Source organism: Seriola lalandi, unplaced genomic scaffold, assembly GCF_002814215.2.
Source record: "Seriola lalandi dorsalis isolate HSWRI2012SDOR001 ecotype SW California unplaced genomic scaffold, Sedor1 jcf7180002054299, whole genome shotgun sequence".
In the NCBI taxonomy this organism is placed as follows: domain Eukaryota; kingdom Metazoa; phylum Chordata; class Actinopteri; order Carangiformes; family Carangidae; genus Seriola; species Seriola lalandi.
This window is the reverse complement of record NW_019524852.1, coordinates 272,494-287,700: the sequence shown is the minus strand read 5'-3', so window position 1 is coordinate 287,700 and position 15,207 is coordinate 272,494. Positions and strand designations below refer to the sequence as shown.

At 42.0% G+C, this 15,207-nt stretch overlaps 2 protein-coding genes across 3 annotated transcripts; both read left to right on the top strand.

The window, feature by feature from the left end:
* The first annotated feature begins 491 nt into the window (after positions 1-491).
* On the top strand, positions 492-9,329 carry e2f8 (E2F transcription factor 8). Of its 2 annotated transcripts, none has more exons than XM_023406287.2 (13): positions 492-742; positions 2,229-2,489; positions 2,601-2,754; positions 3,360-3,674; positions 3,913-4,074; positions 4,660-4,797; positions 4,944-5,159; positions 5,245-5,326; positions 5,594-6,107; positions 6,770-7,036; positions 7,147-7,282; positions 7,489-7,841; positions 8,407-9,329. In XM_023406287.2, the coding sequence occupies exons 2-13, from the start codon at positions 2,319-2,321 to the stop codon at positions 8,572-8,574; spliced, it is 2,676 nt and encodes an 891-aa protein (XP_023262055.1). In that variant the 5' UTR covers positions 492-742; positions 2,229-2,318; the 3' UTR covers positions 8,575-9,329. The 2 variants fall into 2 exon arrangements, with proteins under 2 accessions (XP_023262055.1, XP_087030134.1); XM_087174008.1 differs by lacking the exon at positions 492-742 and adding an exon at positions 1,991-2,083.
* A 1,920-nt stretch (positions 9,330-11,249) lies between these two features.
* On the top strand, positions 11,250-14,752 carry csrp3 (cysteine and glycine-rich protein 3 (cardiac LIM protein)). The gene is made up of 6 exons (XM_023406291.2): positions 11,250-11,347; positions 11,978-12,089; positions 13,006-13,177; positions 13,475-13,604; positions 14,243-14,336; positions 14,433-14,752. Exons 2-6 carry the CDS (start codon positions 11,978-11,980, stop codon positions 14,504-14,506), a joined length of 582 nt encoding a protein of 193 aa, XP_023262059.1. The 5' UTR covers positions 11,250-11,347; the 3' UTR covers positions 14,507-14,752.
* Positions 14,753-15,207: the final 455 nt, after the last annotated feature.

The window sequence follows — 15,207 nt, the reverse complement described above, 5'->3', positions numbered from 1 at the left end:
AAAAATACCTTTTTTTAATGAAAAATTCAGTATTTGTGTTTCATCGGACAGTCTAAAAGAGGGGATTTTGCATTAAAAAGGCTGCAAAATTTGGAAGATATGCATTTGATTTGATTAATCTGGAAGGTTGAAGCCTCATGTTAGATTCAGATAAACTTTTAAATACACATTTGAGAAGGAACACTGGGGATTTTGCCCTCTATAACTTACATTGAAAGTAAATAAGGAGTTTTTAATGGCCTGTTTTAATATTCATATAGGCACCTGAGTATTGTTTTAAGGCAGACTTGAAAGATTGTGAACCTCTCCTCTAAGTATAGGACCTGAACACTTAATGGACTACACAGACTGTGGTAGGACTACGTGCGCCTGGTCTGGGCCCGCCTACATCCCTACATGGAGGAAGTGGAGGTTGGTGTTGGGCTGACGTGAGCAACATGCTTATACTGGGCGGGCCAAATGCTAGTGGTCACCCACACAACTGGGCAAACTTCTCTCCACTATAGTAAAGTTGACCAAGACGGAGGCCACTGTTTACAAGCAGCGGGGAAAAAGAAATCCAAGACCCGTGCACATTTTCTACTATTTCACTTTGGGTTTATACGTTTCTACTGCTGCTTCATACGCGGAAAAGTGATCTTGTGTTTAAAAAAAAAAATCCACTTCTGCAGGCTGGAACTCAAGGCACATTATCGTGAAGATGGGACAATACCACTGAACAAGGCTTATTTCGTGGATTTGGGTAAGTCTACGCATGTTTGTGAATTTGTCTTGGCTTAAAAGAATAAAATCAGAGCGTTTCGTTCAACTACAGCTGTTTCGGTGTCCCTGGGTTACCGCTTCGCCCCGGTAAACTGATTTCCATGCAGGCCGTGTAACTTCAGCTAAAGTGCTTATTGTTTCTTCAACGTTTTAACTTGAAACCGCTGCCATGTGAGAAGTTTCAGGATTATCCGGTTTTTCCGTGTTTCGTTACGTGAGTTAATGTTAGTTCTAAACCTTATCGGGCGGCGGGCGCTCGTAGCTGGCTACGTGACAACAAACGTTAAACCGTTAACCGCGACTAAACATATTCCTCTTAAACACACAGCGACGTTGTCCTTGTAACGTTAGTGCTGATTCGGAATTTGCCACAATACGTATCTAAGTTTAAAGCAGGCCTCCGCTGGTACGGTACAGACGTTCCGCGCCAAGGATTTCAAAAACAGTTTACCTGCGCGGGACAACCTTCACTTCCTCTACGCTGGCTCGCGCCGCGCTTCCATTGGCTGCTTCACACAAAAAGGGCGGCACCACTGCGTCCGTTGGGCCCGAGGATTCGACGGAACGTACGTCAGTTACCGCCAATATCTAGCTGGTGTTTTGATTAGATTTAAACTGATTTTTTTGATCAATATTACCATCCGGTAAAGACCGGGGATAAACTAATTTGACGATCGGTATATTATTGAACTCACTGTTGTCACGGTGATCTGAAAATGTTGGTACCCGACAAATATATTGCGCTAAAAAAGCGGTAAGGCTCTCCGAAATTATATACTGTGTAATATAATAATTAACGAGCTGTCTTTATTAACTTAAAATCACTTTAATTAATGATGTTGATTAATACCGCAGGCAAGCTAGAATAATTCAGCATGTTTAAAGTTTGTTAGGTGGAACAAATGTTAGCTAGTATAAGTTGATAGCTGATTTTGGCCTTGATCTTATGAGCAAAAAATTGTTGGGCCTCATTGACCGTCACTATACAAGACAGTTTCCTTATTTTCAATTATTAAGACAAGCTTTACAATAAATGGGCTCTTAATGAAGTCCCTATTGAAAATCGGGACCATAAAATGGAAGATATTCATTTTCAGATGGTAATCCAGACCTAAACTGTAACAGGAGAAAATTATAATTAAAAAAGAAAAAAGAAGATTTTGAGAATTGTTTGATATCATCCCTAAGATGAATCTATCACTGTATTAATGGCCAGGTAACAGCAGCTAATATACTCCATTATTAAATTCTTATGCCAAGGTGGAAAATGTCAGGTACAGCGCTTGAATCTCAAAACCTGAGCCAGAAATCTCACTCAAAGGTCAGTAAGTTCAGAGGAATCCACATATTTCTTCGATATAATTTGTTCACTTGTTTTCTATGAGAAATACCTCAGTAGAAATTAGTGGGCTTGTATCATAGTCATTCATATTTTTTTGTTTTTGTTTTCCCCTTTTGCTGACTAGGATGATAGCTTTGTAGCACCCCTGGTTCCTGTAAAGACCCCAAAGAAAGTATTTGGCACGTGTGCAGTGTCAGTGGAGAAGCAGCTAACCATGGGTCCACTTACTACGCCTAAAAAAGGAAGGGAAGTAGGTTCTGTTGATCCCTGGACGCCGACCTCAAACCTTAAAATGCTCATCAGTGCTGCTAGTCCTGACATCAGGAACCGAGAGAAGGAGCTGTGCATGGACAATGACGGGCGGGACGGTCTTGACTCTATACAGGTATTAAAAAATATTCTATATGCATACAACATATGATTGATATTTTCTGATAAATCCAGGTGTTCAGAAGAATATTGCTCTTAACTGCGGCTCTCTGTTATCTTTCTGTAGGACACTGAAAATGGAGAAGAGTCAGAGAAAATGATCAGCAGGAAAGAAAAGAGTCTGGGTTTGCTCTGTCACAAGTTCCTCGCCCGCTACCCAGATTACCCAAACCCCACCCTCAACAACGACATCTGCCTGGATGATGTGGCCACTGAGCTCAGTATGTCTCCTATATCACTTTTAAACTGTTTAACTAAAACAGTTACACAATATCCATCCATCAAGATCAGTCTGTCAGATATGAGGGCAGCAGCTAGCTGTTACTTTCATAACTGTCTAATCTGTAAATTGTGTTTCCATTTGCGGACACCAGAGAGTCAAGCAAATACTCACATTTCAAAAACTGCTAACCAGAAAATGTTTGTTTTTTTTTTTTTTTACAAATAAAAGTGTCTGTGGAAAATTGACAAAATGTAATGTAAAAATTGTTGTAAAAATGACAACAAAATGTTTTATCATACATGTTGTTTAATTGTAATTGTCATCATGTTTATGTAACACTTGTATGGTAGTTAAGACAATACAGATAAAATAGTGTATATCACCTCACGGTCATGATACTGTGATATGTACCAGAGGCCTCTCCACCAGTGCTCAGATGTCTGCTGTTTTCTCATAAACACACATATGAGTGTTTGTGGTAAATTAACACATTTATACCAGATAAACTACTGTAGTTTCCTGTAAACAGTCTCTTTTAATAATCGCAGTACTGGCTCATTCATTAAGATGCTATAATGTGTTTTTTCCCTTTCCTCTGCACAGATGTGGAGCGCCGGCGCATCTACGACATCATGAACGTGCTGGAGAGCCTGCACATGGTCAGCCGCTCAGCGAAGAACCGCTACACGTGGCACGGCCGCTCCAAGCTGGCTCAGACTCTGGCTATTTTGAAGCAGGTGGGCGAGGAGCACCGGTACGGTCAGCAGATGCAGCAGATCCGGCAGCGCCTCCTGGACAGGGAGTTCGATTTTGACGGCGAAGAGAAGGAGAACGAGGAGGTGGTGGAGTTGGAGAGCGGGGAGCAGGGACAGAAGGAGCTCTTCTTCGTGGAGCTCCCAGGAGTAGAGTTCAAAGCGGGTGAGAAGCTTTTAGGCCCTTTTAAATATTATTCAATTGCAGTGCCACCCTGAAATTGATGTTTAATCCACATGCTTCATGTTATAATATATGCTTCCAGATTTCATGAAACAACCCCTTATAATCCCGTGAGAGTCTATGGAATAAAAAGTGCTTCATGAAATTAAATATTTAAGAGAAAAGGACAAGATTAGTAATTCATATTAATACTAACTGACTTGCTGTTTGTCCTGTCCAGCCTCTGTGAACAGTCGGAAGGACAAATCTCTGCGGGTGATGAGCCAGAAGTTCGTCATGCTCTTTCTGGTGTCGAATCCTCGCGTGGTCAGTCTGGACGTGGCTGCAAAGATCCTGATCGGGGAGGACCAGGGTGCAGATCAAGACAAGAACAAGTTCAAGAGTGAGTACAGAGCCCGCCATATAAAGTATGCTCCTCAGTATTACTGCAGGGTTTAAGTAAAATGGTGCTGGTGCATGATTTTTTAGATCTCATCTTGGAGAAAAGCCATTTCTTTCACTACAAGCACATTCCAGATGTCCTGTGTTTTTTGTCTTCTGCTTGCACGAATAACGACAGAGAAGACCATTACATGTGGTTTTAACAGAAATGTACAGATGGTATAAAGTTTGTCAAAGCTGAAATCCAAGACATTACATCTGTCAATAAAGTATCCAAATGTGTTTCTACAGTGTACAGCTATTTAAATTCAGTGTTATTACATGTACATGCACAGTTGCAGCTTCCCATGCTGATTTAAGGTTATTTAGACCGTGAGCATGCATTTTGAAAGAGCTGGGGAAAATGCATCAATCAATGAATAGAAATACTTCAACACTGTACCAATGGATGCACAAATTTTGTATGCAGTTGCTGTGGCATGTGTGATTAATTATTTATACACTTATTTATTTATTTATTGGCGGAATATGTTGCGTCTGTCTGTTGGCAGTTAGATAATCTTGCTGTTTGCTTGTGTGTTTGTAGCCAAAGTGCGCCGGCTCTATGATATAGCGAACGTGCTGCGGAGCCTGAAGCTCATCGAGAAAGTCCACGTGACAGAAGAGAGGGGGAGGAAACCGGCCTTTGAATGGGTCGGCCTTGAAGAGTTCCCACAAGTCAAAGGTATCGCCAGACTTCTTTTATGTACAAACAACTGTATAAGCTGAAATATATTTCAGGACTTTGAGTTGTGATAGCCGGTGCTGCCTGCGATATGTAGAATTATTACCCCCTAGTTTCACAGATTAAACATTAAACTTGTGTTTCAGACTTGGAGAAATCCACTTCCGAATGCCCACCCAAGAAAAAAAGTGTACTGCAGTCACGTGCCACTGTAGACAACTGTGCCAAAAACCTCTTTTCAACACCGGGGGCTAAACGCAGTTTCACCCGGCACCCCTCCCTCATAAAGCTGGCGAAGAGCATTCAGGAGGACCGACGCAAGATCAACTCGGCCCCCAGCAGTCCCATGAAGAGCGCCCTCAGTGAGTATAGACATGTTTCTTCAGGCAAGGTTGCTATTGTGGTGTGACGACTCATACATCCAATCTTTTCCTCTTTTATCTTCAGGTGATTCATCAAACACAGACTTCCCAAACAAAATGGCCCAGCTCGCCGCCATTTGTAAGATCAAGCTCGACCAGGAGTCTGTGTAAGTTCGGTTCTGTTTATTCAGCCTGAACTGTTTGTTCCTTATGTTCAAACATCATTTAACCCAGTCTGCTAAGAGAATTTAAGTGTCGCATAAGGGAACCATAACCTTATTCGGTTGTTATGCAATGTTAATGTTACTCTTCTCTGAAGTTATTTTTTACGCCGCTTGTTGTTTGTCATGCGACTGTTTTCCCTGCCGTAGATTTTACACCAGTGTCGTTGTAGATCTATGGATTGTTAAACGAGAGTCCTGCTTCTGTTCCAGAACTAGAGCTGAAGAACCAAAACCTGCTGCTGCCGAGGCGGACGTGGCTGCTGCGAGGCTACAGCCAGTTTCCTCTAATTCAATGGAACCGCCTCAGGCACGGTTACAAACTCCAACCCAGGAGCCTGGAGTCAACACTACTGTCCACCTCACCCCACACACCCCACTGGCAGCCCAGCCCGCGGGCTCCATCGCTTACATCCCTGCACAGTGTTCCCCCCTCATCCCTGTCCTGTTACCTCAGCAGCGGGGGAACGGCTCCTACGCCGTGTACTTGCACCCTTCTTCCCTCAGGCCGAACCCTCTGGCCAAGCCGCAGCCAACCAGCCTGGCCGTGCGCTCTATGACCTTTGAAGATAAGACAGGGCAGAGCCCGACGGGCCAGTCTGTAGCTAAGAGCCAGCCGGTCTCCAAGGCGACAGACGACAGCCCCTTGAAACTCAAACGGCTGCGTTCAGATTCAGCCGCAGAGAGCAGCCCCTCCAAAGCCAAGAGGACCGACCCCAACTTTAAGGTAAAAGAAAATACATGCTATTTCAACCTTTACATCAACAACATTTGGGTTGATAAAAGGAAAGTTGTTCTTAAATAAAACATTATTACAGTTTGGGTTTTACTCTTGCAGGAAACTGATATATCACTTTCAGACATTTACAGCCATGTGAGAGTTCAGTTTGATACCTAAAGACAAATGTTTTTGTCTAGAGCCAGACTTTTGCATCGATGCTGAACAATTGAAGGATCATAATAGTTTTCTTTTACCGTGATTAGCATTAAATCGCTCACTTTGTTGGCTCTAAAATCTGTAAGTTTGAAACCCACCACAGGGCAACACAAAAGGCATTCTGGGACTTCACGTCAAGAAACGCATCACAAGCCGTGTTAAAAACCAGAGAGGAAAACATAAGCAGACATTTAGCTTTTTTTAAGGAGCCAAAGAGGATTGGAGTTAAAGTAGAGAAGAGCCAGAAACACTGCAGAATAATGCATAAGAACTTGTTCAATTAAAACTGGTTTCAGATGGATTGAATCAGTTTATGTAAATTCTACCAAAAAGCAAGCGGCTAATTCCTCTACAACAAAACCTTTTTCATCAGTAATATGCAAGTTAATAATAAACGTCGTTAATGTAGCTCCTTGTCTCTGACGTACAGTATTTCAAACCTTCTGTTGTAGGACACGTCTCCAAAGCTGTGTGAGATCCTGCAGGCCCGGCTGAAGGCCCGGCGCGGCAATCAGCTCTCCAGCCGGCCTTCGCCTCGCGCCCTCCACCTAGACCCGGAGTTTGTCAACACCCCTGGTGGAGCTGTAGCCAATCAGACGCTAGAGCAGAGCCTGGAGACCTTCCTGGACAAAGAGGAGAAGATGGTTAACTCGGACAGTGAGGCGGGATTAACGCCAGTCAGGGCCATACCCATTACACCCGGACATCTCCACACTGAGGTGAATGCACAAATGTGCTGCTGTCTGAGCGTTGATTAACAGCAGGAAGGCTTTTGACAACCTTTGGTTTTTGAGCAGTATGTGTGACGTTTATTTCTCTGCCCATCCAGACTTTAGTACCGGCCGGATATCTGATCCCCATCTCCCAGCAGTCCCTCATCAGTTACAAGGAAACTCAAGGTTCAGGTGGAGAAAGCAACAAGGCCTCGACTCCCACTTACAGCATCTACCAAACTCCAACTGCAGGTAAATATGGGATAAAATGTTGATTTGAGGTCCAGACCCCAAAGATATTAAATTTACAAAGATTAAAAAAACTGAAAAATACCAAATCCTCACACCTCAATCAAAATTGTTGTATTACTATAACTGTAGCTTAGAGTAAGAGTCTAAACACATGAACAACCCCATCAAGAAAAGAGACTGGACTTTTCTTCTTCTGTCGTCAACAGGCTCCAGACCTGCCCCGGCACTGGAGATTACGCCCACCAGCCTTCGCCGTCACAGACCTGCTGCTGCTGCTGCTGACTCTCCGTGCATTGCCCAGCAGGCCCACCACCTCCACAGCCCCAGTCCTGCCATCCTCAACTTCACCCTGCAGAACCTGGGTCTGATCTCAGGCTCCAGCCCAGGAAATGCCTTCGCTGCCCCGCAGACACCAGAGCGCGCCAACACCCTGCCCAGCCCGCTGCCAGGGCCGCTGGCTCTGCAGCAGAGAGGCATGGTTTTCATCAAACCTATCTCCCCTGTGCCTGTGCAGCAGTCTGTCTCTGCACAGCCACTGGCCCTGATCAGCGTACAACAGGTACAAATAAACCCTGCTGTGTTTAAACAGTAACTGTGAAAACTGGTAAAATGTCATGTGAGGCTCTGAAATCTCAGGCTCCGTTGTAGCAGTTTTAATGTTTTTTGTAATGTTTTTAAAGTGCCACAACTTTATAGAAGTAAGATACAAAAACGCTGTAGTGCTTCTTCATGTTAAACATCAACCTGATTACATGAACAAGTTGTCAAGTTGAAATACTTAATACACGATAATACATGTGTGGGCGAGGGAGTCTTCAGATTTCATTTTGAACCACTGTAACCTTTTCAACTGGTCCTTTTTAAAGGGCCAGTTAGCTTCAGTTTTAAGTGCTGGCGTTCTGTGTTATCTGTATTGGCTGCGTCAGACCTCGCTGTCAGCAGTTTTCATGAGAACTGTTTGTCCGAGACAAGTAGTTCCAATGAAAACCGTCCGCAGTGAGGTTTGTAGATTATCCAGAGTAACAGAAACACTGCTGATTTATTTATTTATTTATTTATTTAGTTTGACCAGACCCCTGTGGAAAATCAGCAGTCTTACTAACTGAACATTGTCTGTTGTCCAGCCTCTGATGACCACCCCCAAAGGGACCGGGCTCCCCCAGCACAGCTTCTTCCACACACCAGTGCCCCTCTCGCCTCTAGCTACCGTGGTAACCACCAGCGGACACCAAGGCACCAAAACTGTTTACATCCCTCAGAGAAAACTGGACGTCACCACCGAGGACTCCTGAAGGCCCTGAAGGAAACCCTCTAATGTCTGTGTTCATTATGTGTGTATGGGTGTTGCGTTTGTGTGGTTGGTGGGTGGGTGGGATTTTTTTTTGTTGCATTTCACATTATTCATTACCTCTGGACATTTCACAACGGCCCCACTGCCTTCATTCTTATCACAGCCAGTTCTAAAAATAGCTGCCGTGCAGACTTTGGCTGTGGCCCAGTGGACACTGGGAAATTTTATATATATATATATGTATATATATATATAAGTTCACCAGGTACTCATGAACACTATTGTCAGGCTAATTTGTGATGCTGGTAGAAACTGTTAGGGCTAAATTTACATAAACCAATGGAGGAGATTTACTTTTCTTGTTTTGTTTTTTTTAGTTTTATCTGCTAATGTGGTTGATGTGAACACCATTATTTCTTCAAATTACCAAGAGTCGTAAAAAGCCACATCAGTACTATAAAGAAAAAATACACCCAAGTCAGATGGGTGTTTTTAAATGAAAGTTTGAATGGAAAATTTGTTGATTGATCATTTTGTCGCTAAGCAAAATCTAATAAGTTCCCTTTTGCACATATGTACATGTTAACTGTTACCCTTTTAAAATTTGATTTTTCTGAGAATATGTGAATATTTGTGATGCATTCTGAAACTAATCAGATATTTTGATAAGTTTAATTTATAAGGAAATTACCATTGTTTCCTTTGTCCTGCTAAATGTAAAATGCTAAATAAATTTTTATGTTTTTTTTCTAAGAACATACTTGGTTTTTTCTTCGGTCTACAGTGACACTTCTCCACAATTTGAATTATCTGTTAATAAGATCATTTTATGATTCATCATTTATATTATAATAAATTTAAGAAAACAGCCAAAAAGGCAAGTTCCCACTGGCCAAAGTGTGATACCTTCAAATTGCTTGTTTTCAGTCCAAAATCCAAAGATATTCAATATACAGGGATATAAAACTGAAAAACAGCAAATTCTCACATTCTGAAAAACAGGACACAGAATACGGAGAATGTTTCTTTGACAAATGACAGAAAAAATTCATTGATTATAAAAAAATGTTTATCATTTTCTGTGAACTGGCTAATGATTCGTCATGGTCTCCAAAGGATGGATTGTAATGACTTTTCATCCAGTGTCACCTGCAGGTCAGAGGTTCTATTCTTTCATCACAGGATACTTTAGTTTAATTATAGATTATGTCTAAAATCACATCTATCAAAAAAACATATTCACATGTTCGTCAAAGAGTGTCCAACACAGTTCACACCAGGATGCGTCTCTGAGGAGTCACAGCATCAGTTCTGCTTTGAATGAATAAACCCTCTGGAGTCATATTCATCACTCAGCATGTTTTATTAATGGTAACAAACTAACTTTATTCATAAATCATAGAGACAAGCTGAGAACACCAGTTGGAAGTGTTGATGTGGAGCTTTCACCCATTTCATTTATGTCTTTTAGGTCGTAATAAATAAGAATCTGAAAGCTATTCATTTTCACTGACTTACAGATTCACATTGACTTTCACCGAAAAAAGGCACAAAAATGAGTGTGAATTAAATCTCCAGTCACAACTCTTTTAAGCGTAAGGACGGTTGAAAAAGCGCCAAACAAAAGGCAAAACATGGATGCAAGAAAGAAAATTAAAAGATTGAACTTAAAACCACAGCTGAGCCAGAGGACTGATATTAGCTTTCACCTCATGTTCACAGGATGAGAAAAACTGGAAAATGTTCCACCTGTTAGCTCCCCTACACCATTACCCCATACACACTTCAAATGGAAACGAAGAAGTTCATTAACTCCTCGAACCAGATATAAACAAGGTTGTACAGTTTACTTTTAATTAGCTGAATGGATTGTCAGTATTAGTATAAAGTTTTAAATGCATTAGTTTACCAAAGATGCTTTGCAGGCTTTTTCGTTTGTTGACATTTTCATTTTTGCAATTCTTTTAGACAATATTTACATTTTATAGCTCATCATCATATTTAATACAGTATTTCTAATTGATATTTATATATTACTTTCTTTATTGATAAATGTAAATTTGGTCCTTTTATATGTGACATTTATTTGAAGCTCCAGTCCTGAACTTTCCAACCAAGAGGCAGTTTTTACTTGCCTGATAATCAGAATGAATTCCCATTTTGTTTCACTTTATTTATCCTGTTTCAACAAATCAGAACTACAGGCAATTTATATCTTTGGCCTGTTTTTCCCAGTTAAGATTAAGTGCACAAGTTAAATTTCTGTTCAATATGATTTCAACATGACATGATATGTCTTTAAAAACAAACAATACAGATGATAAATTACTTTATATTAAAGTAAACAACATGGCCTCCATCAGGCCAAACCTCTAGATAAATTCTCAGCATTTTTTTTTTACCCAATCAAGCATTTTGTTTTCCGGCAGATAATGAGCATCAACCATGTGTTCATATTCATGTGTGCATTTGTCATTTACATGCTTTGAGTCCCCATCATTTATAAATGTAATGCTACAACACACCATGTCGCTGCCTCCCTGTTTGCAGCTGTCAGAGTTTAGTTTCCTGTGTCTGTCCGTGAGTCCAGAACAAATGTTTGCGGGGCTGTGATGAAGGGTCAGAGGGCTCTGCTCTGTCACGAGTTATTTTAGGAGGATAGTTTCATTGTCGTGTCACCGGCGGACGGTGGTGATGGCGAGATGGACGGTATATAAGCCACCCTGGGGTGTTCACTACCACGCAAGGACCGAAGAATACAGACTGGATTAAAGGTAAGAACTCCTTTGAATTGTATTAAAGTTTCCTGTTCGTAGTTGAGTGGTATATTACAACACAGAGGTAATGTGGTTTATTAATGATTATTTTAGTTTTTATTGGTGGAATTACTATTATTATTATTATTTTATTTTTTATTTTTTTCTTTTTGACATGAACATAGACGTCAGGAATCAGTTTCAATGTGAAATGTCTGATTCGTCTCAAGAAAATTCAAAACTTTCCAGTGGTGTTTTACTGTCAGGCAGCGCGGCTTTTGTCCGTCTGGTGTCATTGTAAAGCCTCTGTTACTGGAATATCACATACCAGTCCTGTGAGGTGATGGGCAGCTTCTGATATGAGCGGGAACTGGAATGTCAAACTGAAAAACAGAAGGCTTTTAGTGAAGCTGGAATATGTGGGGGGCATTAGAGTCAAATATGATGAGTCAAAGTCAGACGAAGACCATCAAAACTGAGGAAGGAAACCCTGAGGAACCCGGCGGAAGAGTTTGTTTCACTCAGGAGATAAAGGATGTTGAAGAAGAAATCTGACGAACAAAGTCAGAAATCAACAGATTGATTCAAATGAAGCTTGTCATTAGTTGCAGTTCTATGTTAATATTGTTTATTTTTGGTTCCTCTAAGATGCCAAACTGGGGAGGGGGTGCCAAGTGTGCAGCCTGTGAGAAGACGGTGTACCACGCCGAGGAGATCCAGTGCAACGGCCGGAGCTTCCACAAGATCTGTTTCATCTGCAGTGAGCAGACCGGTTCTTCCTCCATCAGAGAGAGAGAAAGAGAGGGAGAGAGAGGGAGAGAGAGAGAGAGAGAGGGAGAGGGAGAGAGAGAGAGAGAGAGAGAGAGAGAGAGAGAGAGTGTCATGGTGGACCAGCAGAACCGCACAGTTCTGACATGCAGAGCGATTTAACACCTCTGTGCCCTTTCCTCATTCTCTCTTATAGACTGCCCTGTTGTCGACCAGGCCTGGTTTCTTCTTTTCCATCATAACATCTTTTACTCTTCATCCTCCTGCTGCTCCCCTTCTTTTCTTTTTTTTACACTTTAGCCTAGGCTGACCACCTTCTGTCAGCAGTCACTCACATTTCACCCTTTCAACCTTTCTCTCATGTTTTAGTAGTTGAATAGCTGCTCTCTGGGTCTGACAGCCCAGTGGAGTTTCCCCTCCTCTTCTTCTGTTTTGGCCAGAGATCGTGGTCTGAATTTCAGTTGTGGTCGGCCTGTTGTGATACAGCCAAAGCTCTTAGGCCAATACCAGACCTTGCAGCTGCAGCTCTCTAAATCAGGGACTCAGACAGTGGACACCTCCAATAGGTTTACCGCTCTCTGCACAAACACCAACGCTGCTGACTGCTGGATTGTTCCAGCGGGAGCTCTGAAAGGTCTCTGCGATAAGCTCATCCAGCTGCTAAGTGTTCATCTTTTCTCCAACATTCCCCTCACACTCTTCACTCGTCCCACAAATAGAAACACAAGACATCTGACTATGTGTAATGCCACCGCTGACTGATAAAACTACTGAGATGGGAGCTTTATTTAACCTCCATTACTCCACCGTGACACTCCTCGGACCACTGGGCAAAGCCTTTCACCCGGCCAAATATAGCCAAACAATAATGGGTTCAAGTGTGTATTATTTGTGTGTCTTTCACACAGTGAGCTGCAGAAAGGGGCTTGACAGCACCACAGTCGCAGCACACGAGTCTGAGATTTACTGCAAGTCCTGCTACGGCAAGAAATATGGGCCTAAAGGCTACGGATACGGGCAAGGAGCTGGAGCTCTGAGCTCCGATCCTCCTGGACAGAACGCACACCTGCAGGCTCATGAGTAAGAATAATAATGTATGTTGGGCTTCCATTAAAGGGTCAATTCACCCAAATCACAAGGAACATCTTTATCAATTATCGTCAGTGGGATTAAGTCATTTGGTCGTTAGGAGGCTGTGATATCCATCTGGGACGTTTCTGCTGAAACACTTTTCTCATTGCCCTTCAGTCTTTGGTGATTTGGGTGAACTCAGCCTTTAATTATTGAAAGTGTGCTGGCCTCCTGTATCATGAAGGTTCCCTCCTGAACACAGCTTGAAGGGAAAGTCTTTCTAATCTTTTTTTTTCTCTTCTCTAGCTCTAAACCAAGTCCTTCTGCAACAAACTCAAATCCAAACAAATCTTCCCAGAAGTTCGGAGGGTCAGATCGCTGCCCTCGCTGCTCCAAAGCCGTCTACGCTGCGGAGAAGGTGATGGGAGCAGGAAAGGTGAGGAACATGGGCGTTTTTAGTTCGGCATTTGTTGCTTTTATTAATACTGTTTTGTTAAATTCCCACACATTTCTAAATACTCGAAAATCTCTAGTTCAAAGTTGGCACCGCTCGCTTTCCTGTTGCCCCAGCAGACCGACAATCATTGTAATTCAGACCTCGTAGCTCTTTGTGTTTTCTTTGGGCTCAGTTCTCAAACAGAAACACTGCTGCACTGTGTTTACAAATGTAGAAGTTATTATTCTGGTTTGTTTCTTCACCATTTTTGACACATAATCACACCATCAGACACGTGATTTATTATGTTTTCAAGGCCAAGTGTGTGGAAGTTTCCTTGAACAGAAATTCAGTGTGATTGTACAATTAAAGGCACAGTCAGACTGAAATCCGCTGGTATATATCTGCTTCCTGCGATGAACTGACCCGCCTCCTTCAACCTGACTGAACTTTGACACACAGGGCCAAACCACACAAGTGAATTTCATCAGTCAGATTTCCGTTTGACTGTGTTAACACTTCTGTATTGTTATGTAGTGAACTTTGCAGCCACCAGGGCTAATATTTTACCTTAGCTTTTATTTATGTTAGCTATTATTAATGTGTGTGTGTGTGTGTGTGTGTGTGTGTGTGTGTAGCCCTGGCATAAAACCTGTTTCCGCTGTGCTCTGTGTGGTAAAAGCCTGGAGTCGACCACAGTGACAGACAAGGATGGAGAGCTGTACTGTAAAGGTACACACACACACACACACAAACACACACAATTAGAAAATCCAAGAACATGCTGTGTATCATTAACTCAGTATTGTTTTCTGAACGTCTCCTCAGTTTGCTACGCCAAAAACTTCGGCCCAAAAGGATTTGGACTGGGGAACGCCGCCATGTTGGAGGAACGAGAGTGAACACCGTCTGCTTTTAAAAACCTCACTCACTCACATTTACTGTTACACTGCAGCCGTTTCCATTCGGACTCACCTCCTCAGCTTCGTTACTTTTCTACACTGAATGATTCTTTGTGAGGAGCATCAAGATTCTGTGTAACTGTGATCTATTATCTTACTTACAGCAGAACAACTGGGTAATTGTTGCATGACACACGGTTCATGGTAAATTCTGAATCCACAATAAAAACCGTTTTGATACTTCAACATGTATCACGAATGGAGTTTGTTTATGAAGACTGATACTATTCCTAGAAATAAAGGGAAAGAGGACACAGCATTTAAATAGAGCCTGAGGTCCATGTCTTTCATTTCACTTCATCTTCTGTATCTCACACACAGGAAAGAGCAGAACGAATCATCACTAGAATAGATCGCTGGCTTTAGATAAGCCTTTTGTTTGTATCACTAATTACAGTTTCTGATGATTACAACTGCAAAACGACTTTGTCCAGCTCCTGCTTATAAGTCGATGAATTTTCCACCACTGCTACCTCCAGCTGTGAAAAGACAATTAGCGTTACCACATCCAATCAGACTTAATTATTAACAGAATCTTATTTGCATTCATAAATAGTTCAGTGCAATGTTTAATAAGCATAACGAAGGCAACAAGTGTTTTACAAATGGAATGTGTTACTTTTTCCCAAACAATTATGTGT

What these genes read in the sequence shown, in the direction of transcription:
- e2f8 (XM_087174008.1), top strand. Translation starts at nt 2,015, where the DNA reads ATGCCAAGGTGGAAAATGTCAGGTACAGCGCTTGAATCTCAAAACCTG. An exon ending in ACGGTCTTGACTCTATACAG is followed by an intron (nt 2,490 to 2,600) that starts GTATTAAAAAAT and finishes ATCTTTCTGTAG; the next exon opens with GACACTGAAAATGGAGAAGA. An exon ending in CCGGACATCTCCACACTGAG is followed by an intron (nt 7,037 to 7,146) that starts GTGAATGCACAA and finishes CTGCCCATCCAG; the next exon opens with ACTTTAGTACCGGCCGGATA.
- csrp3 (XM_023406291.2), top strand. Translation starts at nt 11,978, where the DNA reads ATGCCAAACTGGGGAGGGGGTGCCAAGTGTGCAGCCTGTGAGAAGACG. An exon ending in CAAGATCTGTTTCATCTGCA is followed by an intron (nt 12,090 to 13,005) that starts GTGAGCAGACCG and finishes TCTTTCACACAG; the next exon opens with TGAGCTGCAGAAAGGGGCTT. An exon ending in TGGAGAGCTGTACTGTAAAG is followed by an intron (nt 14,337 to 14,432) that starts GTACACACACAC and finishes ACGTCTCCTCAG; the next exon opens with TTTGCTACGCCAAAAACTTC.